The sequence below is a fragment of the Oncorhynchus mykiss genome, chromosome 17 (genome assembly GCF_013265735.2).
Source record: "Oncorhynchus mykiss isolate Arlee chromosome 17, USDA_OmykA_1.1, whole genome shotgun sequence".
Lineage (NCBI taxonomy): Eukaryota > Metazoa > Chordata > Actinopteri > Salmoniformes > Salmonidae > Oncorhynchus > Oncorhynchus mykiss.
This window is the reverse complement of record NC_048581.1, coordinates 50,459,390-50,485,129: the sequence shown is the minus strand read 5'-3', so window position 1 is coordinate 50,485,129 and position 25,740 is coordinate 50,459,390. Positions and strand designations below refer to the sequence as shown.

At 41.5% G+C, this 25,740-nt stretch overlaps 1 protein-coding gene across 4 annotated transcripts; it reads left to right on the top strand.

The window, feature by feature from the left end:
• The first annotated feature begins 1,196 nt into the window (after positions 1-1,196).
• On the top strand, positions 1,197-25,588 carry usp48 (ubiquitin specific peptidase 48). Of its 4 annotated transcripts, none has more exons than XM_021570297.2 (27): positions 1,197-1,458; positions 1,945-2,079; positions 3,980-4,100; positions 4,286-4,427; positions 4,519-4,646; positions 4,860-4,984; positions 5,564-5,672; positions 8,804-8,937; positions 9,080-9,162; positions 11,232-11,411; positions 11,639-11,776; positions 12,151-12,300; positions 18,859-19,059; positions 19,153-19,267; positions 19,458-19,600; positions 19,833-20,032; positions 20,315-20,437; positions 21,030-21,091; positions 21,195-21,305; positions 21,429-21,559; positions 21,683-21,789; positions 21,912-22,019; positions 22,217-22,399; positions 22,497-22,622; positions 22,787-22,835; positions 22,975-23,001; positions 24,136-25,588. In XM_021570297.2, the coding sequence occupies exons 2-27, from the start codon at positions 1,946-1,948 to the stop codon at positions 24,156-24,158; spliced, it is 3,153 nt and encodes a 1,050-aa protein (XP_021425972.1). In that variant the 5' UTR covers positions 1,197-1,458; position 1,945; the 3' UTR covers positions 24,159-25,588. The 4 variants fall into 4 exon arrangements, with proteins under 4 accessions (XP_021425972.1, XP_021425969.1, XP_021425970.1 ...); XM_021570294.2 differs by having other exon boundaries at positions 1,198-1,458; positions 11,229-11,411; XM_021570296.2 differs by lacking the exon at positions 1,197-1,458 and adding an exon at positions 1,661-1,679 and having other exon boundaries at positions 11,229-11,411.
• The last annotated feature ends 152 nt before the right edge of the window (positions 25,589-25,740 follow it).

Genomic DNA, 25,740 nt, shown 5'->3' with positions numbered 1-25,740 from the left:
ATGAGAGGGCAGATACACAACAGGCAATAGAGATATATAGAGGACTCATCTTTGTATCTGTGCCATTATAGTGTCTGTGATACCATGGGCAATCTCCATTTTAAAGTAGTCCATTTTCTTCTTCATTGGCTGATTGCTCCCAATTCATAGGAATCCCTACCCAGTTGACTACCTTTAAATGGTGGAAGCCCTCAATGGCAAATGTCCAAGCTGAAACTATATCCATATGAGTCCTCTATCTATCTCTATGACAACATGCACAAATCCTATAAAGTTGTTTTTTTCTAAGTTGCCAAAATGCCATGCCACTTACCTCCAATATATTATATAGGGGTATTATATATTATATAGGGGTGCTGAGTTGAAGCCACCATGCCTCCATCTTGGCACTCCCCCACGTTGTAAAAAAACATTTTGGAAGCTATAGAAATGCTTTTATTAATTTTTACATTCGTTTGACACATTTATTCTATTACAGATACCTTAATGTATACTTTAAAATTATATTATGTGAGCAAAGCATAAAAATTAAAAATATCTAAAAACATTACTAATGTTGCTGTCCCCACTACAACAAGAAAATGAATTAAATACATCTAATTTTGTCCTTAAAACATTTAACTGAATTAAATAATAAAGAAATCCATTAATTCCTATGGAATGGAGTGCCAATATGGCAGTCTCTTATTGCCCTCCATACAAAAAAATCTTCACTTCGTGGGCTTATTTTCGTGGGCAGAGTAAAACCAAATATTTATTTTATAACTAAACCAAGATTGACCACACCCTATCGTTTCCAATGGGAAGAAAGAGTCATCGTGGGTAGAACAAGCAAGGTGATGGGCAGAGCCATCATGTGTCTGCATATTTCCGTTAGGGAACGCCTCCTCTGTGAAGTGCGCCTGTGCAATAACTCAATAAACCTTTGCACTCCTAAACAACGCGATTTTAAAAACTTTTACAAAGGGTAAAGTCTACTAAACTTTAATTCACTATGTTCATAACATATTCTAGTTTTGGGAACACTGTGTTGACGTTAAATGATTAATCGATGAGAACATTTGCAGAATGTCGGACAAAATCCATCTCGTTCCATCTTCTCCCACTCCCGGCAAGTGTGCTTCTCACTGTCATATTTGGTAATGAGTAGAAACGAAAAGCGGATGCTTCACATTTATACATCCGGTGAAATATCTGTCTCATTGTTCTATCTGTGGTAAAACCTCTCGCTTCGCCTCTTCCTCACTATTTTTATGGAGTCCCCCGCATTTTCTTTGAAAGTGGCTACGTAGCTGCGTCGACATCAATCGCATGTCATGCGTTAGTACTTGCGCCTAAAACTGAAGGAAATTATTTATTTAAAAACTGACGCAAGGGCGCTAAATCTAAAACAAACTGAATAAAATATGAAAATATATGCAGCTGCACAATCAGAAGTTTGTGATACACGCACGAAAGGTTCGAATGTACATTTAATTAAAAAAAATAAAAAATATATTTATATTATCCGCTAACAAGAAATGATGGGTAGCTAGCTAGCTAACGTTAGCTTTAGACCTAGCTAGCTAGCTACGCAGTTATTTGCAGTGGGGAATATCTGACAAGCTAGCTAACATTATGATTGGTAGCTAGTTAGCTACGACAATGCATCAGCTGACATGATTCTAGTGTTAGCCTATGTATGTTGGAAGAATGTTTAGATTGTGTAATTCAAGTCTTATGTCATTTGAACTGCTTGCCTGATGTGATTGACGTTGTAGCTACAGTATTTGTTAGGCCTTTTTTTCGCCGACGACTAGATACCTACATTTAGCCAACTGGCTAACGTTAGCTAGCTAATGACGTTGAGTGAATGCAGGTGTGCCAGTAGCAGCGCGAGTTAGGCCGCAGCATCCTCGGCACCTCTTTGTCAGGGTACCCATGGTAGGCTCTGTTTTCTTGCAGAATGGCGCCTCGCGTACAGCTTGAGAAAGCAGCCTGGCGCTGGGTCGAGTCGGTGAGACCAGAGGACATACAACGGGAACATATTGAGATAGCTTACCGAATCTGTGTACCGGCGTGCAAGAGGGGAGCATGCAGGTAAATGTGCAAGTTTAGCTACTTATTTTTTTCCCCTAGCTAATTTCTTCAATTCCCAATGTCTAAACGTGTCCTTTATGTCATATTCAACTGCTATAATGTTGCGAGAACATTAAGGGTGAATTGATTGTGTTTCACAACTACCTTTTGTCTGCTATTTTATTATTTTGTAGTTAACTAGTCGGTTGAATATCATGTGTATACATAGGCTACACAATGAGATTCCATCTATGGAAAGACAGGCAAAGCACTTGTCATGACATGTTTTAATTTCCTGTAGTATTTTGATATTCACATTACTGAATGGTATAGACAATTCCTTGGTAACGGAATTACGCTGATACTTATTATTTTTCTTTACTTTAAAATGTATACCAAACAAAAACCATTGATTTCAAGTTTAACAAACCATAGAACTCTATGCACAAAAGGGCTACTTGCCATGGAACAGTCAAAATCGTGTTTCATGAAATTGAATAATATTTGGACAAAAACAGTTAGAAATATGATGACCAAAGTATGAAAAATGACATTAGTAACGTTAGCCTACTGGTCCCCTCCCCCATGTCAAACACTTGTATTCAGGAGGCTGGATTATTTAAGGGGTCAAGATTATTTAAGGGCATAAAGTGACCCCCTAATTCTAATTTTAATACACCAATGGTAACATGATATTCTCTTACCTAATTTAAATAAGTACCCCCTTGTAACCAACATAGGAGAAGGTGTTTGCAGAGGGGTGTGGGGTTTATATAGCTACTCTACTGGTGCCAAAATTTGACTATGGGTTGTCAGCAAATATAATTAAAAGTTTACACTTCGTCTATGGCAAAGATACTTGTTTACCCTTTCATCTGTGTCTGGTGTTTGCTAGTTACTGGCTAGCTAGGTCTTCAGGTAGCACGTTCCAAACTCTGACACGGTTATCATGTCAAGTGCATCACGAGACAAATGTTGACATTATTAACCAGGTTTCCATCCAACCTTTTTACACGAGTAAAGTTGTTGTTGGATAAAAAATGTAACCGTTAATGACAGGCCTGATGGAAACAAGACAATTAAGCAAAAAATGTCGTTGTAAATGCTTTTCTGTGTAATTATTGATATAACATCATACCGAAGTAAACGTTGTCACATATTGACATGTTGTGTGGTCCACTATGACTCATCGGGAAAGCATGCAGTTTATTAGGTTAGAGATGAAATATGAACTTCACAGGGTGGTGAAAATGCAAGGCGATGAGCTTGATGCTCCTTTCCAATAAATATCAAGGGTCTTATTCTGGTGACATGATCATTGGTGCTCGGCTGCAGTTTGACAAATAAAAATAATAGTGATGCACCAATATGACATTTTTGGCCAATATGATATCCAATATTTTCCTTGCCAAAAAACCTGATACCAATATATCAAATTTTAGCAGCCCTTTGAGCATTCTAGTACAGTTAAATAGTTACCACATGGACGCAGCGGTCTAAGGCACTGCATTTCAGTGCTAGAGGCGTCACTACAGTCCCTGGTTCTAATCCAGGCTGTATCACAGATTTCAATACTAGTTGATGTCATAACTCAGGAGGATGTCTTCTCTCGAATGAGCCATTGATCATATAGCCATTGAATATATTTTTTGCAATATTCCTACCACGAGAAATATGTAATTTATCCGAGGGTCTAGCACATTTTTCCTATTTGTCTGCCTCTTTAGTCCAGGGTGTATTGCATGGTGCCGTTGCCAGAGATGATATTATAGAAAGGAGATAGGAATCCAATGAATGAATGAATGAAGGAACTTTTAACGCCCCACCCAGAAGACTCTCCCAATTGCGTTCAAGTTAATAATGTGTGAAAGAAGTTGTTGTTAGGCTATTGACATCTCTCCCTCTGACTTTGCTTATACAGGAGGAATTGCAAAGGGAACCCAAATTGTCTTGTCGGTATTGGGGAACATGCCTGGTTGGGAGAGATTGACGAGAACACCTTCCACAACATTGACGATCCTAACTCGGAGCGCCGGGACAAGGTAGGCATACTTCCACAACATTCACAATGAACACATCTGCAAGGATGCCTGTTTGTGAATCCACATTACTTAGTTCCACTTCAAGTTAAAATGTCTGCCTTTTGATCTGCACTGATGTGGAAACACTGGATGAGTAAGAGACAAATTTGTTTGTACTTGTCCATCGCTTTCTTTCTCCCTCTTAGAACACGTTTGTGGGTCTGACAAACCTGGGCGCCACATGTTACGTCAACACCTTTCTGCAGGTGTGGTTCCACAACCTGGAGCTGCGTAGGACCCTGTACCTGTGTCAGAACGCCAGGGCAGAGGAGCACAACATGGACTCAGGTGTGCAAGCCCTCAGAGATCAGGCCAACTGTATAGGTGACCTCAGGTAAACCCAAATTGTAGAGCTGAAACACAATCTTCCCTTTCTCAGACTACGAGCCTCGCAGCATATGTGAACACCTGCAGTACCTGTTTGCACTGCTACAGAACAGCAACAGAAGGTACATTGACCCCTCAGGGCTGGTCAAGGCTCTGGGGTTGGACACAGGACAACAGCAGGTACAATCCAATTATCTTAAAAAAAAAAAATGATATGTATTTTTTATACATGTACAGGAAAGTCTGTGTGAAGAGTTCACAATGTTTGGAATAAGCTTATTTGTTTTGATAGTGGCTATAGGAGGAAAACAAATAATACAATTTTAAAGTTGAAACTGTGTTTTTATTTTACTCTTTCTTTCTCCTGCCCGTCTTCTTTCCTTTCGCTTTCAGGACGCTCAAGAGTTTTCCAAGCTCTTCCTCTCGCTATTGGAGGACACCTTATCCAAACAGAAGAACCCAAACCTGCATAATGTCATCCAGCAGCAGTTCTGTGGCCAGATGTCTTACGTCACTGTGTAAGCCAGGACTACATTCAGCCGTCAACTTTAATCAGACTTAAATAACATTCTAACAACCTAGTTGTAGTTTTATTTGTTAGAATTTGGAATCTTCAGGTTGCCATGAGAGATGTCCTTGTACTTTCTTGCTTTATTGCTGGGTTTTATAAAGTCAAGCGTCTGACTATTTTGTACTTTGATATCAGTGGTGGTGCCAGTCAGAAATGCAACAGAATTTAACAGTCTTTTATTAGCATCATAAAGGCAGTTGGAAAAGTGCTGTGTCAGGTTAACTGGACAGTCCATGTCAGACCGGACACTAGGGTTTTTAACTAGAGGTTCTGGCTTTGTGGCTGCAAAGGTTATCCTTTTATCCGGGCCACGCTTTTGCCATGTATGATTTTTGGATCAAGATCAAAACGTAATTGCACTACCTTGTTTTTTTTGTTGCCTTAAATCAATCCAGACTTCTACACAACACCGATACATTTCAACCCTCTGCAAAAAAATACAAAATAACAGGTGCAGACTTTGCACTGGTACGGACACTGAGTAAACCTGTCCCTGAGTGTTTCTCTGTCTGGCTTTACAACACAGGTGTAACCAGTGTGGTCGTGCTTCTCCTCTGCCGTCCCGATTCTACGAACTGGAGCTCAACATCCAGGGCCACAAGAACCTTACAGAATGTGTCACAGAGTTCCTCAAGGTAACCATGCATTATGACATCAGTTCCCCAAGGTAACAATGAAGCCATAAGACTGCTAAATAGCTAACAAAATGTCTACACATATTTTGACCCTTGGATTACATTTATTTTTGAACGGTCTCTATGCACACTCACAGGAGTGCACACTGACACTTCAACACACACACACTCCATTTGCTCACACACACATTTATACTGACTCCAGACACACAGTCACATACAATCATCATATACGCTGTTGCTACTTTGTTTATCAAATATCCTGATGCCTAGTCACCTTTCCCCTATACATATCTACCTCTATCGCTCCAGTATCCCTGCACATTGTAAATATGGTATTGGAACTGACCCTGTATATAGCTTACTCACTAGTCATGTCTTTTTATGTCTTATTTTTATTTGTGTTTTTGTTCTACCTTGTTATTTTTAGTACTACATTTATATTGATTACTGCATTGTTGGGTTTAGAACTAGCAAGAAACGCTTTTCACTGTACTTGTGCACGTGACATTGAAACTTGAAACATTGTATAATGACATCAGTGTTCCCCAAGGTATTAATGCATGTTGACATCAGCGTTCCGCAAGTAACAATTAATTATGACATCAGAGTTATATCCCCTGGTAATAGCGGAGCTACATAAAGATGGGGCCCGGTATAGGCCAAGGGCCACCAACCAAAAATGTGTTGTTCCGTGACCCAGAAAACAGAATTGCAAAATTTCAGCTACACCATGTAGATAATGTTATGAACATGAATACTGTGCGATTCAAAACATGTCAAATTTGCCCATTATTATTTAATCAAAGTTATGATATATATACCAGTCAAAGGTTAGGACACACCTACTCATTCAAGGTTTTTTCTTAATTTGGACTATTTTCTACATTGTAGAATAGTAGTGAAGACATCAAAACTATGAAATAACACATATGGAATCATGTAGTAACCAAAAAAGTGTTAAACAAATCAAAATATATTTGAGATTCTTCAAAGTCACCACCCTTTGCCTTGATGACAGCTTTGCACAGTCTTGGCATTCTCTCAACCAGCTTCACCTGGAATGCTTTTCCAACAGTCTTGAAGGAGTTCCCACATATGCTGAGCACTTGTTGGCTGCTTATCCTTCACTCTGTGGTCCAACTCATCGCAAAGCATTTCAATTGGGTTGAGGTTGAGTGATTGTGGAGGCCAGGTCATCCGATGCAGCACTCCATCACTCTTCTTCTTGGTCAAATAGTTCTTACACAGCCTGGAGGTGTGTTTTGGGTCACTGTTGAAAAACAAATGATATTCCCACTAAGCGCACACCAGATGGGATGGTGTATCGCTGCAGAATGCTGTGGTAGCCATGCTGGTTAAATATGCCTTGAATTCTAAATAAATCATTGACAGTGTCACCAGCAAAGCACCATCACACCATCTCCATGCTTCACGGTGGGAACCACACATGCAGAGATCATCCGTTCACCTACTCTGCGTCTCACAAAGACACGGCTGTTGGAACCAAAAATCTCAAATTTGGACTCCTCAGACCAAAGGACAGATTTCCACCGGTCTAATGTCCATTGTTTGTGTTTCTTGGCCTAAGCAAGTCTCTTCTTATTATTGGTGCTCTTTAGTAGTGGTTTCTTTGCAGCAATTCTACCATGAAGGCCTGTCAGTCTCCTCTGAACAGTTGATGTTGAGATATGTCTGTTACTTGAACTCTGAAGCATTTATTTGGGCTGGTAACTTGAATTAACTTATCCTCTGCAGCAGAGGTAACTCTGGGTCTTCCTTTCCTGTGGTGGTCTTCATGAGAGCCAGTTTCATCATAGCGCTAGATGGTTTTTGCGTCTGCACTTGAAGAAAGTTCTTTAAATTTTCCGAATTGACTGACCTTCAAGTATTGATGGACTCTTGTTTCTCTAGGCTTATTTGAGCTGTTCTTGCCATTAATATGGACTTGGTCTTTTACCAAATAGGGATATCTTCTGTATCCCAACCCTACCTGGTCACAAAACAACTGATTGGCTCAAATGCATTAAGAAGGAAAGAAATTGCAAAAATGTACTTTTAGGAAAGCACACCTGTTAATTGAAATGCATTCCAGGTGACTACCTCATGAAGCTGGTTGAGAGAATGTCAAGTGTGCAAAGCTGTCATCAAGGTAAAGGGTGGCTACTTTGAAGAATCTTATATATAACACTTTTTTGGGTACTACATGATTCCATATGTGTTATTTCATAGTTTTGATGTCTTCACTATTCTACAATGTAGAACATAATAATACAAAAAAAAGTATTGAATGAGTAGGTGTCCAAACTTTGGACTGGTAGAGAGAGTCATGCGTCCTCCGAAACACGACCCTGCCAAGCCGTAATGCTTCTTGACACACAGCTCGCTTGACCCGGAAGCCAACCGCACCAATGTGTCGGAGGAAACACTGTCCAACTGGCGACCATGTCAGCGTGCATGTGCCCGGCCCGCCACAGGAGTTGCTAGAGCGAGATGGGACAAGGACATCCCGGCCGGCCAAACCTTCCCCTAACGGCGCTGGGCTGATAGTCCGCTGCCTCATAGGTATCCCGGTCGCGACACAGGCCGGGATCGAACCCGGTTCTGTAATGACGTCTGTAGCACACTGCGCCACACGGGAGGCCCCAAAAGGTATGATATTTAGCAATACATATCACAGCACATGTGCTCCGACGTTGCTGTGTTTCATCATGGTTACTTCATTTGCACGCTGGCGCCCAGAACTATTTGTGGGTTTGGTGTTCGTCCTTGCATCAGCTCAACCAACACGTTACCTTCACAGATCCAGATGAACCCCGAAACTAGCAAAATATGTTTCAACCATGAACATGGATTTTCTCTGTTAATATAAGACATTTTGCCAGCTGTATTTAGCCTACAAGCGCTGTAATTGCCTGCTAGCCACACTAAAGATATCACAACATTTGCTAGCTAACACGGCTCTCAAAATAAGCAAGGACCTGACAACTAAGTAAAACGCTCTTCTGGCATCTCATAGAAATCTATTCAGCATGTTTCAACAGCATCTTACAGTTAAAAAAAAACAACATTTGTGAGTTGTTGATTTGAGTTGTTTAAAAAAAATATTATCCTGTGAATTCTCTCTGCAGGAGGAGAAGTTGGATGGTGACAACCGCTACTTCTGTGAAAGCTGCCAGAGCAAACAGAACGCCGCTCGACGCATCAAACTGCACAGCCTCCCACGGGTACTCAACCTGCAGCTGATGCGTTTCGTTTTCGACAGGTCAGTATGATTCATTCATTCCATCTGTAGTCTCTAGTCTACCACTCTTCACTACCTACCCTGAGTAGTGGCCATATACTGAGGGTCAATGCAACAACTCAGTGGTGTTGCTGAATGCGGTCTTTCCTCCTCTGGTTTCCAGACAAACGGGTCACAAGAAGAAGCTCAACACCTTCATCAGTTTCCCAGAGCAGCTGGACATGGGCCCGTTTCTGGAGGAAAAAGGTATTGCCAGCCTCTCAATGGCAAAACACGCTGTCCTCAATCTATACATGTGACCAAATAATTAATGATAAAGATGGATAGCGCGTCTTCTACGCTCGGACACGCCTACCCGTGACATATTTTCCCCGCTTTCCTCGAGGGGATTTAAACCCCTCTGGCCAAAAAAGTAGGTATCGTACATTGTAACACATTCAAGAGTACAACTACAACATTTCATGACTCTACGTGCATATTTGGTGATATATAAAGACTGCCTTACTTCCTACATGTGACCAAATGTACTGTTTACATTCTTTAATTATTCTAGCTACGACCAGCTCATCACTTCTTCGAAAATTTATCTCGATTTAGGTCATGGAGGCTAGCATTTGTTTATTTATTTGCCATGACACCCATACATACAAAAGCCAACTAGGATCAAATGAAGAAATTTGTTTTCCTGCTGGTAGATGGAGACCTTTAGCTGAATGAGAAAATAAGTTTCTTAGCTGGCTGATTTGGAATCATATTGCAGACCTTGCGATTCAAGATCAATAAATGTTGACACATTAAACCTATACAAATGAAAGGCATTACTTTGTTGTATTACAAATGATTTCCATTTGATTGATTCTCTCTTGTTTAAATGCCATTTATGGTGCAGGAGACAGACATATTTTACCTTTAAAAATGACCAGTAGATAGCAGTATTAACCTAATATGGGAAGCTGACACTCTCAGAAGGTCAGTTCAATTCACAATTGTAACCAGGAACACATTTAATTGATAAAATAGAAAGAAAACTGGAGACCGCTGCTAGAGACCACGTGTCACATGTTAATACAGTAAGAAAATACCATGACAGAGAATTGTCACTTGGCACAGTGTTATTTATAGGACACCAGCTAAACAATCAGTTATGCAGTGAGAAAGTTCTGTGAGAAAGTATTTTTGACAATGGTGTGAGGGTTGTTCCATTTGATTTAAATCACTTTTTACTGCATCCCTTTTGATTTGAATGAAACTTTCTATGCATATTTGCCCATGGTACAAATGGTCTAAAAGTAACTTAGATTTTTTAAAACTTTTTAGACCCATTTTGCATACCCCACCATACATTGAGACATCCATGTCGTCATCACTGGAAAAAAATAAACGATTGACATTGTCAATTTGCCGATTTTAATTTTAATTTTTTATATTAAGTCATTTGTTTACCTTTCACATAAAGTGTTTGATGTGTAAAATCAGTTTTGTTTTTCATTTTGTTACTTGGATCCTATTACATAATCTGAAGTGTGTTGTGCCTGCTATCGGTTGAGACACAGCATGTTCTTGAATACAGGGTGGGTGTCATGTCTTGGCTGATAAATGTACTAAAATGGGAATACAATTCAAATGTTCAACTTTCAAATGGGACCACAAAGATGGTTGGAGGTCCACACTTGAATGGGAATATCATTTGTTTAAAATTACACTGTCAATCTGCCATAGGAAAACTATTGAAATCATAAAAATATAGATAATCGAATAGACATGACCATTTAGGTCTACATTCAATGGTGGGTGGAACGGCAGCCATCTTTGTGGTACTAATTGGAAGTAAAACATGTACTTGATTTACTAGCAATTTTGCAGTGGTCTGAAGGGTTATCTCCATTCTATCAATGATATTTCTATGATTTGAAATGACACCCATCCTGAATTCAAGAGTAGGCTGTGCCTCAACCGATGACGGGCACAACACAAACGCCTCAAATGTCAAATAAGCTACAAATGTGAAAACGGTAAAACAGATTTTATGCATTTTTAGATGTAATTTTTTATTGTAATTATGCAATAGTTTGACAACCCTGTTCTGTGAGTTTAAAAAAATATATATCAAACTCAACCATTTATCTTTTCCAGTTATGAAGACATGGATGTCTCATGGTAGGGTGGGGTCAAAAAGTGAATGAAATCAAATGTAAAGACCCATGGTGTAAAGGCTGCATGCAGACACATATTCCATGCTGTGGAAAGTTGGTTAGTCTGTGTGTGTGTGTGTGTGTGTTTGTTTTTTGGGCCTCTTTGGGTGACGTCCCCAGAAGATGAGAAGTGTGTGTACGAGCTGAGTGCGGTTCTGATCCACCGCGGGGTCAGCGCCTACTCGGGTCACTACATCGCCCACGTGCGAGACGCCCGCACCAGCGACTGGTACAAGTTCAACGACGAGGAGATTGAGAAGATGGAAGGCAAAAAGCTACAGCTGGGCATCGAGGAGGACATCGGTGAGCCTCCCTGAGTCCCTGCTCCTCCCTCCCTTAGTCCATATATACCCCCTTCACCTCTCCTCCCTTTTCATTCCCTTCACTTCCCTGAATTGTAGCAGTATTGTTTTGAAATACATCTTGGTTAAAAATGGACAGTTGTTTAGTGGTAAAAGTCCTACCCTTTCCACTCTTGATCACTTTTTCTCTTATACGCATTCGATGCTGTTCTTCTGGTCTTTCTCCAGCCGAGACGGTGAAGTCCCAAACCCGTAAGCCCAAGTGCAGTAAAGGATATCACTGTTCCAGAAATGCCTACATGCTGGTGTACAAATGCCAGAGAGAGGAGGACACTGACCCCATGGAGACCAACGTTGAGGTGCCAGGTGAGGATCAAACTACTGTACTGCACCTGGTGATTACTGTTGTACAATACATTATGTGCAAGGTAAGAATTGAGCTAGCTAAAGGGCTGCAGTGTGTACAGACCTTTGACATACTTGATTCAAATAGTCAACAAGTCAACACCCCAGATAAAAATAGTTAAGAATAAATGTATAGGTGGTAAAAGCTATTCTCTAGTAAGGTTATTCCCAGGTGAACTGTGTAGTTCGGCATTCCCTGCTATTGTAAAATTGGCTAAATGTGCATGGTACACGACCTGTTGCTGCAGAGGCCTGGTTAGAATGTTGTGGTTGTATGACCTTTGAACCCAGCGATGGGAGCTGTGATGTCAGTGGGAGCCCTCTATCTGTGCCAGGCTTTCTGGGGAGACTGGTGGACCGAGACAACAGGAAGTTTGAAGAGTGGTGCCTGGAAATGGCCGACATGCGCAAGCAGAGCGTCGACAAGGGCAAGGCCAAGCACGAAGAGGTGAAGGAACTCTACGAGCTTTTACCTGCGGAAGACGGTTGGTAAAAACATTACCCCAGACATGTCACAATATTGCAATATGGAAGTAGTTATATGTTCATGATGTTTAATGCCAGTGTTTTCCACTAGCGCTGGCTGTCGGCTAAACCAACAAATTTTCAGCCCACAACTTTTTCCACTTAAATTAATTACGCTACTTTTCAATTCGCTATTCAGAAAAAAGTCAGCTGAGCCCTCTCGCAAGAATGAACGATATGCATCTTCTAGAGATCTATTGATAGGACAGGCACCTGTCAGTCACAAAGTGAGCGACACAACGGAAAGACTGCTAGCGTGACAGTCTGCTATCTGTCCCGCCTCCCGGTACCTGTTTGCAGTGTGATTTGTGTGTGCTGTGGATGGCTCCAGTCTAATTTCTTTACACTGAGGAGGGGGGAGAAGGTTGCTCCTTCATCATCTCTGTGAGTGAATTTCAAGACTACAGGGTGACCATTTTAATCGCCTATGTGCCTAAAAATAAATGTCCGAACTGAAAAAGTATGAGCATGTGCGAGTTGTGATTTTATAGCCAAAAATACATATGGAATTGTTTTGAGATGGATATACCATGGATCTTTTAGCTATTTTGAATTGATTTGATAAAACATTGAATTTGTCCTTTACTACTATAGCATATCACATCTGGCCGTGATTGGGAGTCCCATAGGGCGGCGCACAATTGGCCCAGCGTCGTCCAGGTTTGGCCGGGGTAGGCCGTCATTGTAAATAAGAATTTGCTCTTAACTGACTTGCCTAGTTAAAGAGAGGCTACTTTTTTTTAATAATTAAAAAATAAACACATTCAATAACACATTCAGAAATGGTAAAAAATAAAAAATAATAATGTTGTTCAGGGGCTGCAGGGTAGCCTACTGGTTAGAGCGTTGGACTAGTAACCGAAAGGTTTCATGTTCAAATCCTCGAGCTGACAAGGTACAAATCTGTCGTTCTGCCCCTGAACAGGCAGTTAACCCACTGTTTCTAGGCCGTCATTGAAAATAAGAATTTGTTCTTAACTGACTTGCCTAGTTAAATAAAGGTCAAATTAAAAATATATATTTTTTTAATATCTAGGAGATATAAGAAAGCATTTTTTTTCACCCCTTATTTTTGTAGGCACAAAATTACCTCCCTCCATACTTCCATTTATTTGTATGGGTTACTTTCAGACAAGTCCTGTGACACTTGTGGGGGTTTGTAGAGCAAATCGGAGAACACCATGGTGTTCTTGAGTCCCTCTTTTCCATAATGGGGTCATATTAGTTTGTAGCTCAAACGGTTCGGACGCTACAAATAAAGTTGGCACATCAGCATTGCCTACTTTGTACGATTCCCGTGGCACTTGTGGGGGTTCTAGAACAAAACGCTACAGACATTTTCATGAGAAGACCGATTTTCGGGATGTCTCATTGTCTGAAGACACACCTCTGTTGCTCGGCTACCTTCCACCACAGATGCAGATGGTCAACGTAGGTGGATGCGTTGGATTGAGACTCAGCCCATGCTAAACACCTTATACTTAAACTGACAGATTTTAATAGGGATTTCTTTTATTTATATTATTTAAAATCCAACCGTGCGTCAATCTAAAAGACCTTCACTTGAAAAAAGGCCAATAGTACTCTTTGTCTCTTGAGAAACCGTAGCCACTTCCTCAAAATAGTCTCAATTAGTCTAACATAACTCAAGAAATCTGTAATAAATTTTGGCGGTTTTGCCGAGGAGGTCTTACATGCTTACCAGACCACTCGTGCGCATTTTGATTTTGTCCACCCACACAAGGCGCGATCAGGACACGCAGGTTGAAATATCAAAATGAACTCTGAACCAACTATATTAATTTGGGGACATTTAGCTAGATAGCTTGCTGTTGCTAGCTAATTTGTCCTGGGATGTAAACATTGGGTTGTTATTTTAACTGAAATGCACAAGGTCCTCTATTCCGACAATTAATCCACAGATAAAAGGGTAAACTGAGTTAATTTCTAGTAATCTCTCCTCCTTCAGACTTCTTTGTCGTCTTCTTTGGACTTTGTATGGCGGTGGCAACCAACTTTAAGGTGCATTACCACTACCAACTGGACTGGAGTGTGGACCTTAGTTCATCTTTCAATCACCCACGTGGGTATATGCTTCTATAAACTAATGAGGCGGGACTTGCAGTGCATTAAGCTTCACAATAGAACCAAGTTCTATTTTAATGCCCGGCTACGCAGACGCTCGTGAGCAGTGTGGGTGCCATGATTGAATAACATGTATGTGTAAATGTATTTTGCAGGGCATGCGTCTCAAGCGGTGTGGTCCGCATTTTAGTCACACACTTTTACTTGTAACTAAGATGTTTGGTGTAGTATTTCTCAAGTGAGAAAATTCACATGAAAACGAGTTCTCTCGTTGAATGACAACAAACACTTAATTGAGGAATCCCTACTGTTGATCATCGACGAACGGGTGTAGACTTCGGCTACCAAAGTGTAGTGTGCACGAACAGCCGACAAAATCCTTGCCGAAGACCAAAACAAAAAAAAAGTCACACAATGTGCATGCGGACGCCTTAAGTGGTAACAAATGAGTACAAATCCACTTAGCCTTATTGTTTTCTGGCACATTCTTTTATTTTCTGTTGCGTTTCATATAGCAGCCATGTTTGATTTATTTTTCAAGATAATGTGGGCAGACTTTAGTCTCGAAGACAGATTTAATGTTTTTACTTCGAAAACAGTCCAGATCATCTAGGCCTAGACGATTTCCGAAACGACTAACATTACACCGAATTCATACATTTTCAGTAATTTAAATTGGGGCTGGGCGATATGACGATATATATCGTGTGACGATAGAAAAACGTCTATCGTTTCATATTATGCTCTATAGTTTATTTAGTTGTTGCAAATCACTCTTTACGGCAATGTCTTTTCGTCAATTGGAGGACGTTTTGCGTGCGGTGTGGAAGGACATTTGCAACACAAACAAACATGGAGGAGAATGAACGTGACACGGAGCTCGTACCTAAAAGAGGGGCTACTTCGGTCACATGGACGTGGTTTGGGTATGAAAAGTCTGACACGGACCAAAAAAACGTCCTCTGCAAAATATGCCGCAGGCCGGTCCTGACAACAGGCTCAAACACCACTAACCTCTTTTACCACCTACGCAAGGAACATGTGAAACAGTACAGAGAGTCTACAGATGAGACCCAAAAAAGTACAGTCGAGTGCTCAAAACAAACCCATGACTCAGACGTTGCAAGAAGCTTTTTCTGGCGGCACACCATATGGCAAAGAATCACCCCCCCCACCATTTAAAATAATATTTATGTTAGGCTTATTTGTCTTTTCAACTATAGTTGGTGTTTTCTATTTACCTTTTTAGATTGTTTACATTAATATTGAATAATTTTGTTACATGCTTAATTGAACATTTGCACAAAGGTTCTAAATAAACACGTTTTTTATTTGTTGAGTATAATTTAAAATGTAATAAGAAATAGGCCTTTACGTGGTCATTTTAGATAAACTATTTATTAATTGAATTTACTGAAAATGTGCGGTATTGTGATATGTACAGTTATCGGGATATGAAATTACTTCTATTGGGATAGGAGATTTTGACCATATCGCCCAGCCCTAATTTAAATTGTAAAGTCATGACTCTCTAAACACAATACTACAACAAATGTTTCCAATCTGGAAGATAAATTTGATCAAGTATTTGATAATTTTGTTTTGTATTTCGGGTTGGAATCAAGGCATTTGAATGTTCTGGAGGCCATCTAAATTTGTGCAAACATTTTCGTACCCAGGGGGGCAAGCTACCCGGGTACACTTGCGAGATCTTACACTTGCAGTGTACTTTCGAATCCCCCATGGGGTGCAGAAAAACTAGTTGAAATGTGGACTCGCATTTATTGCTGTATTGTGTTGAGGAGAAAAGTGCAATCATCACATTGAAAATGAAGATTAGGGGCTCAATTCAATCTAACCCACATTGCGGTACTTTTTCCAATGTTCAAATTAACTCACAAATTAGTCTTGGGTACTGTATTAAAAACCTACAACTACTACAAGGGCGACCCCTCTCACAGGTATTTTTTCACTTTTAGAAGTGTGTCGGCTTGGACTAAAATACTGTAAATAAAGGCTCAAAAGTAAAGAATTCTGTCCCATGTGAGATTAGAACACACAACCATTGAATTATGAGCCAACTGTTTTAGCAGACAACGCCACCAACCAGTAAATACGAGTTGGCTCTGTGCAGGCCGTGCAGTTCTTCCACACCGATCTCGACAAACCATTTCTGTATGGATCTCGCTTTGTGCACGGGGTCATTGTCATGCTGAAACAGGAAAAGGCCTTCCTCAAACTGTTGTCACAGTTGGAAGCACAGAATGTCATTTTATGCTGTAACGTTAAGATTTCCCTTCACTGGAACTAAGGGGCCTAGAAAAACAGCCCCAGACCATTATTCCTCCTCCACCAAACTTTAAAGTTGGCACAATGCATTGGGGCAGGTATCATTCTCCTGGCATCTGCCAAACCCAGATTCGTCTTTCGGACTGCCAGATGGTGAAGCGTGATTCATCACCCAAGAGAATGTGTTTCCACTGCTCCAGAGTCCAATGGCAACGAGATTTACACCACTCCAGCTGAAGCTTGGCATTGTGCATGGTCATTTTAGGCTTGTGTGCTGCTCGGCCACGGAAACCCATTTCACGAAGCTCCCGACAAACAGTTCTTGTGCTGACGTTGCTTCCAGAGGCAGTTTGGAACTCGGTAGTAAGTGTTGCAACCGAGGACAGACTATTTTTACGAGCTTCAGCACTCAGTGGTTCTGTTCTATGAGCTTGCATGGTCTACCACGTCACGGCTCTGCCGTTGTTGCTCTTAGACGTTTCCACCGTTTTTAACGGTTTGAGCTACAGACATGTGGTTTGCTTAATAGTAAAGGTGCAACCACGGACACGAAGCCATGCGTTTGTTTCTGTGGCAGAGGCTGTGTGGTACAGCTACGCCTAATCAGACTTGCCTGTGCTAATGGTTCTCACAGGTGAAGTAAAATTATACAAATGACTTTGCTTGTGATGCGCGCCCCTCAAATGATACTGTAACAGCCTGAGCGAACTGGACACGAAACAACGATCCAGATGTAAAACGTGCCTGTAATTCAATGTATTATCTTTCCTGTGCTGGTGCTCCCAAGTCAAAATTCCATGTGCATTCCACAGGTCATGTTTTATAAGTGAGTGTTAAACAAATTTATCACGATTAGGAAAGGTTTGTTCTCGGCACACAAGTTGGGGGAAGCTACTCTGAAAATATAGTTTACCAATTACTTTACACTGTAACAAGTTAAGCTACCGTGAAGCTACCCCTTAAGAAACATATAGTTTACTTAATAAAGTTACTTTTAAAAAGTAGTTTACTATATCCAAACTGCTTCGGATTTTTTTTTTAAATCAGACTACACATTGCAAGGACAGGGTTCATATGTTTACAGAATGTAAAATTGTTTCAAGTGAGAATTCGGTAGGTCTGATGAAAAAAATAAAGGAAATTCTTGCCTACTTCGCCCATCTTTTGTTTTAGCAGAAAAGTAGTGTAGTTCCAGTAGTTAGCTACATGGCAAAAAAACGTATTTAACTACTGAAAACACTACCTAGATTTGACTTTAGTTCAACTAACACCAAGCTACTGCAACATGTAATTAAATGACTAGTTGTACTACATGTAGTTCACTACTCCAGCACTCCACTGTAGTAGGCTTGTCAATATGAATGCTAGTTTTAATTTAAATTACATGTTTTGCATGTTATCTAGTAGCCAGCATGTTGCTGGTTTGTTCACTATTGAAGGTTTACTTTTGTAAATCACTTTCCCTAAAATAAATAAGCTCAGTGAGCTCTTCTTTTTGCTCTTCAACCTGCACAGCTCCCGTGTGCAGTGCATCAACGTATGTACTTCTTGAGAATGAGAAGTTGTGACATGCAGGGAGCGTGGTGGGCCTTTGACGACCAATCATATTGCTCAAATACAGATAACATGACTTTTCCGTGTGTTGTCTTCAATGGTTTTCAATGGCAGACTGTGACTGATGTCGCAAAAAACGCATTATAAACTGGGTGGTTTGAGCCCTGAATACTGATTGGCTGACAGCCCAGGTATACCATGGGTATGACAAAACATTTATTTTTTCTGCTCTAATGATGTTGGTAAACAGTTTATAGCAATAAGGCACCTCGGGGGTTTGTGATATATGGCCAATATACCACGGCTAAGGGCTGTGTCCTGCCTAAGAATAGCCCTTAGCCATGGTATATTAGCCATATACCACACTTCCTCTGGCCTTATTGCTTAAGTAACATCTGCTAAATATGTTGTGCATGTGACCAAATTTTTATTTGATGTCAAACTGGAACGCAAAATGCGTTGAGAAGTTACTGGTCCGGTCGGGCCAGTGAATGACGAAATCCACCAGCCTAACATGTTTTTACTAGCCCTGGGCCTGCGGCCCGTTGTTAATGTCGGACCCTGCATGTTGCTGGGTTTTTTTCTTCCAGGCCAAGAGTATGAGTTTGTGCCTCTGGAGTGGCTGAAGAAATGGCTGGATGACTCGACGGTCACCAAAGAAATCGACAACGGCAACTTCCTGTGTTCTCACGGTAAACTGCACCCCGACAAGGTGGGGGAGGCCAAGAGGATCTCCGTCAAAGCTGCAGAGCTTCTCTTCGACAAATATGGAGGAGGACCCAGGCTAGATGGTAAGAGCCATTGCAATGGCTGACGTGCAGTGGGTATTCTCAGCTCCTCTCTGCAACCTCTGACCTCTTCTGTGTGTGACCCTGTGTGTCCAGGCTCAACTCTCTGTGAGGAATGTGTGGGGCAGAGATGCAGGGTGCTGCGGCTAAAGAACCAGCTGGCCGAGGATTACAAAGAAGTCACCAACCTTGTCAAGTGCCCGCCCAAAAGGTAACCGCTGACTCTCTGATTCATGACAACATTTTGTGTCCGTAAAACAGTTGGTCAAAATAACCATAACTTTGTAAGTAAGCGGAATGCACTTATTTAAAAAAAATAATAGTAATACAGTTTTAATACTGCATTTAGTAATTGTATCCTGTGCAAGTGTGTGTTCTTACGTCTCACCCCTGTCCGACAGTGATGAGGGGTACTGGGCGGGCAAGACATCTCTGCGGAGCTGGAGACAGTTGGCCTTGGAGCAGCTGGAGGAGGATGAGGAGGAGACCAAACACAGCAACGGCAAAACCAACGGAGAGGGACCAGAGATCACTGCTACTAAAGGTACACAAACCAGCAGAGATCACAAATCGTACAACTTGGAAAACGACCAGTTATCACGATGACTGAAGGTGGAGTAGAGAACTCCACTATTATTATTATTATTATTATTAGAGTCAGGTGAGAAATAACATGCATTCCCCTCTTTGTGCAGAGATCATGAGGATTATTGCTGTCTGATTCTTGTCTTTATCAAAGCATTGCTCACTGTTTGACTATTGCTGTCTGTTTCCAGAGTACGGCCCAGAGAACCTGGACGGAGACGAGGAGGAAATGAAGACCTTCAACGAGGACATCCTCTGTCGGCATGGCGGTCTGAGTATCCTGGAGAGCGAGCGGCGGCTGGTGACTGAGGAGGTGTGGTCCAAACTGAGGGTGTACTTCCCCAAAGCCCCCCAGTTCACCCAGCTACAGGAGCCCTGTCAGCAGTGCCTGGTAAGAAGGGACTGACGGACGGATGTGGTGGGAGGGATTAGAGATACTGTAAAACAAAAATGTCTCTCCCTACTTGTCTTCTAGCCTTGTGAAGAAAAAAAAAGAGCATTGTCACTAACTGTAAGTTTGCTGGTTAGAGCCGTCTAGGCGGAAATTCAGATGTGCCCTTGAGCAAGGCACTTAACCCTAATTACTCCTCTAAGTCACTCTGGATAACAGTGTCTGCTAAATGACTAAAATGTCAATGTGTTAACTGTGTGATACCCCTGTGTTTTCTTGTAGAGGCTGGAGCGAGAGGGGAAAGAGAATGAGGCTCTGAACAGGATGATGGCGTCAGAACAGAAGAGCTCCTTACTCAACCTCTTCCAGGAGAAGAACAGGCCCACACTCACCAAGTGGCCACAGGTAATAACAGTAAAATAATGCATGGCTAATAACAGGTAATAACTGCTAGTACACTGGTAATAAAATGGCTAACGACTGCTAGGACGCTGGTAATAAAATGGCTAACGACTGCTGGGACGCTGGTAATAAAATGGCTAACGACTGCTGGGACGCTGGTAATAAAATGGCTAACGACTGCTGGGACGCTGGTAATAAAATGGCTAACGACTGCTGGGACGCTGGTAATAAAATGGCTAACGACTGCTGGGACGCTGGTAATAAAATGGCTAACGACTGCTGGGACGCTGGTAATAAAATGGCTAACGACTGCTGGGACGCTGGTAATAAAATGGCTAACGACTGCTGGGACGCTGGTAATAAAATGGCTAACGACTGCTGGGACGCTGGTAACAAAATGGCTAACGACTGCTGGGACGCTGGTAACAAAATGACTAACGACTGCTGGGACGCTGGTAATAAAATGACTAATGACTGCTGGGACCCTGGTAGTAAAACGGTTAACAATTCCTTCCTTCAATTCTTAGAGTAATATACTATTGGATAAACTGAATATATGTTGTTGACATACTGATCAACCCCATCTTTGTTTTAGGAGACAGATATTCTCTACATAGTTCCTCTGTTCTTTGTAGACGAGTGGAGAAGGTTCATCAGGTAAGTCCTTTCCAAATCCAACAGTTTGGATGGTGAAGCAGTCCAAAAAAAGTAAAAGATGGCATGAATGTCTCTGACTCTGTCTTTCTGTGTCTGTCTATAGGAGGCCCACTAAGACCACCCCAGTGTCAAGCGTAGGGAACAGTTTACTCCTATGTCCACATAGAGGCTTCATGTTCACCTTCGACTCCATGTTAAAGGGAGACGCCCAACAGTGAGTGACTTCACTGACCTCTGACCCCTCTTGACTCAAGTTGTTGTGTTTTATACAGCACTTCTCTGGTCTTTATCATCCATCCCTCCTGGTCTCATGTTGTGTGGTGTTCCCTCTGCACAGTATAGCTCTTCTCTGGCCCGACGAATGGGAGGTGATCAGCAGACACTTCCTGGTTGATCAGCCAATCTCCATCTGCCGGATCAGCGGGGCCACACCCAACGGCTCCAGTGTGGAGTACACCACCCAGCCTGGTGAGATTTGAGCCCACGTGATTTCCCCTTGACGGCGTGACTGTTGGTGATTTGATTCTTTGAGATCTGCAGAGGAACTGTTTGACGGTGTTGTGTGAGAGTTGACTGTGTGTGTGTGTCCAGAGTTGTGTAGGGACTGCAGAGAAGGCTTCATTTTCCAGCAGCAGAGAGACATGAGAGAGTATGCACAAGCCACAGTCTACGTACGCAAGGTCATAGACGACAAGAGGGTGAGTCTCTTTCTCGCTCTCCCTTCTCCCTCTTTCTCTCTGTAGTAAATGGTTCTTGTCAGTGTAATATGTAAATGGTATGAATCTCCAGAGAAGAATACAACTTGTGTCTTCCTCTGTAGTTGAAGGATGCAGCTCCTGAGATGAATGTGAGCGGGTCGGAGGCAGAGGATGAGAGGGAGGAGCCTGTTGCTAAGGTGGATGGAGAGCGAGACCCTGATTTCAGCCAGGTATGATACAAACCGCTCGCCTCAGTTACACTTTTTATGGCTCATAAGTCTCTTAAGAATCGAATGTTTGAGTAGTTTTGTGGAAACTCTAAGCTATTTACCAATAATGTAAAAGTGAGAAGCCCTTTAGAGGATGATTGACATGGAATATTACCCAATGTTGCCCTTGCTTCCTGGTCACATGACCCTCTGTCCAGTCAGAGGACGGGGCAAAGCGTCAGAAGCTGAGTGATGGCACCGTCAGTGCTGCTGCAAGTCCCACCCCCATGGCCAGTGGTGGCAAATCGGGGATCAGGAGGAGCACGAGGCACAGGAAGCTCCGGGGAGAGAAAGCACTCATCGTCTCAGCCAATCAGACGCTCAAGGAGTTGAAAATACAGGCGAGGGATTCATAATATATCCTCCTTGCCTTTGCACCACTCTGAATCTATTCATTCCTGATCCTAACTCTGGTGTGTTGTAATGGTCCTCCCTCAGATCATGCACGCCTTCTCCGTGGCCCCGTTTGATCAGAACCTGTCGATCGACGGCCGGTGTCTTACGGACGATTCTGCCACCCTCGGCAGCCTAGGAGTCATCCCAGAGAGCGTCATCTGTCTGAAGGTACGAACACTTCCCATTTTAGATTGTTGACTTTTTGTTGAACGATGCGCCCGGCGTTGGACAGATGGGTATCTCATAGGAAAGTGAACACGTCGTCACGTGATTACTGGAGACGATCAGCGAATGCAGTTGCTCATTCCTGAATCTGTGTCTTTTTCTTCCAGGCTGATGAACCCATAGCAGATTTTGCAGCAATGGATGATGTTTATCAGGGTATGTTTATTTTCGTCTCTTTCCATAATTTGTTTTTCTCCCTTTTGTTCTTTCGTACACCCAGAAATTCCTTTTTCGCATTTGCCTATGAATAGAAAGATCCTGTTTTCAAACAACTGTTTCTGTGCTCTCTTCTCAGTGTGTATGCCTGAAGAAGGATTCAAAGGTAAGGATATTTTCTGATCACTATTATGCTTAGACAGTGGTCGTGACTGAGTACCCATACTTGCGTCCTAGTCCGTTTGAGTTGTATGTGGCTTTTCGAGAGTACTTTAAATGCCCGGATGTCATACTAATTTTGGCTTTGACAACAGCTGATAATCAGGTATGGGGGTGCGCTACCGAAATTCACCAATAACCCGAAACCGTAATCGCGCACAACGCATTCTCAGTATGCGAAAATAGAACGTTTTAGTATGTACATTGTTGAAAATAGTGTTTTAAATGCCTGGATGTTATTCTCATGTCGGCGTTTCACCTAGTAGAATTTGATGCACACTTTTCCACGATTCATTGGAAGAGGTGGGCTGCGGGTGATAGGCGGCTTATCATAGGCCCTAAGTTCATTTCAAGTAGCCAAACAACACAACTAGGCTACTTAGCAGTCATTCTTATCTTGTTCCCAATGATCAGGGCTTTAGTTTACGATGTTGCTGTCCAGTGGTTCTGAATTTGCGATTCAACAGAACCCACATTTTTTTCCTTCTGTGCTATAGCCTTTTGATTTGAAACGTTTGTATGTACTAGGCTATTTTATTTCATATAATGTGTGTGTGTATATGTTACAGCACTTTGGTTTCACTAATAAATATGTTGAAATGGAACCAAATGATCTGTTTCTGTCTTCAATCCTTTTTACAATCGGATAGATTGGCTATATGGGCTACGGTATAGGTCAAATGTGATAATCCTTCTCAGGCTGGTTATAGGTAGACTATTACACCTTATTCTATTCAGAGTTTGGAGAAATTAATCTAATTGGAAATTGGCTATTATCAGGCTGGTTAATGCGATACATATCTGTTGAATTTGGAAAAATCCACCTGCACTCGGCCCCGCCCCACCTGCTCAGCCAGTCAGGAGCCGCTACTGCGTTGCGGCCGTGGCATACTTTTTACTAAACGGTATGTGCTAAATAGTATGCGACGATGAGTACATAGTATGTGGTACGCTGGTATGGGTATTCAGACATGGCCAATGTTTACATGCTTGACCTGCAGTATGTGGAGCTATGTTAAATTTGACCAGATTTATTGATTGTATGTCAGTGTTGGTAAAACATGCGTATGTATCCATTTAGGGACTGGGCTTCTTGGCCACTGAAGAGAACACAAGTCGCTGCCCTCGAAGCGGACTGAAGCTGGACAACAAGAATAAAATGCTTGAAATAGTGTCCATGAATGGGGGAAAAAGTGCTTTAATTGTTTTCTTTTTTAAACTGTGACTATGTTGCAAACCCTTTCTTTATCACAAAAGTAGCGGCTGGCTTTTAATATTTAAAGACGTGTATGCATTCTCTGGGACTATGTGGTCACGCTCTCTTTGCCCGGACTGTGAGTAGAAACGGGTCATTAGTTGAGTGGCATCTTCCAATATGGAGCCCAAACTTCTCTCTTCTGTCTGCTTCCGTAGGCTTCTGAGAGGATAGGCCCAGTCGTAGAAGGTGCCCATTTTATTTCGATTGTAGGACAAAATTTTCCTTGAATTTTACAAGAGAAATTATTTTGTTCAATGGAAGCTTGTGGTCATATTTAAAGAATGCATAATACATATTTAAAGAATGCAAATGTTAAATATTGAAAATTGTAACTGTTTGGTGGTTAAACAACCTCAACAAAGTTAACAAAATACTCCCTTGTGACATTTAGGAGAAGAAAATATGTATATTTCTTAAATGAGTTAAAAAAACATAGGAAATTTAGATTAGATTGTGCTGCAGTCAGAAACAGATGCAGGCCTTGGTGTGAGCTGTTCTTTTCTCTATTTCATATGGGCAATAAAGTTATGTTTTCTTCTAATTTGAATGTACAGATTCTCACACATTGTTTTGGACTTGTTTGTGCACTGTAGGAAAATACAATGGGCGGTTTCCCCGACACAGATTAAGCCTAATCCTTTGTCCTGGAAACCGACCCTCTGACCACTGATATTGGATTAAGTAAGTATATACTCACATTTTGTAATTCATTCTCTAATATACACAGTAAACCAAGTCTGGATGTATTGTACTGCAACTACAAGAGTGGATGGTTGGTGTTTGTAGTTTTAGTACTACTATTTGCATAATTTTCTTTTGCAATTGAAGAAAATTATTTCACTCTAATTTAAATTTCTCATAAGTGAATAAACATTGAGCACAGTTGAGTTCTCCCTAAGCACTGATCTTGAAGTATTTGTTGCCAAAGAGGGTAAACTGATCCCAGATCGGTGTCTTTTTAATGTAATGATTTAACGAAATGCCTTTTGGAGAATGTGCAGTTTGTAGCTCGAGTAGTGGGTGTGTCAACAGAAGTGTATGGAAAGCTGATTCAAATGGCATTAAATGTGGAGAATGATAGGCTACATTTGCATCTGTTGGCAACCAAGTAGGCTATTAATTGGTATGCCATAGCAGGTTACTGTACCCTACCATTTGATACAATAAACATATTGAATTGACGGTATCACTGGAGCCATTGCAAGTCAATTTGTGCCACTTGTGTAACCTACCTGGAGCTGGCAAACGGATTTAATAAATAGCCTATAACTCAGTATGTTGTTGTAACCTTATTTGTTATTATGCAATTATTAATGGACATATTTAGTTATCAATTGGGATCATGGTCACAGCTCTATTGCAAATGTATCATTCTCCACATTCAATGTCAGTTTCATTGTGGACTTTTCCCTGAAATTAGATGTTGGC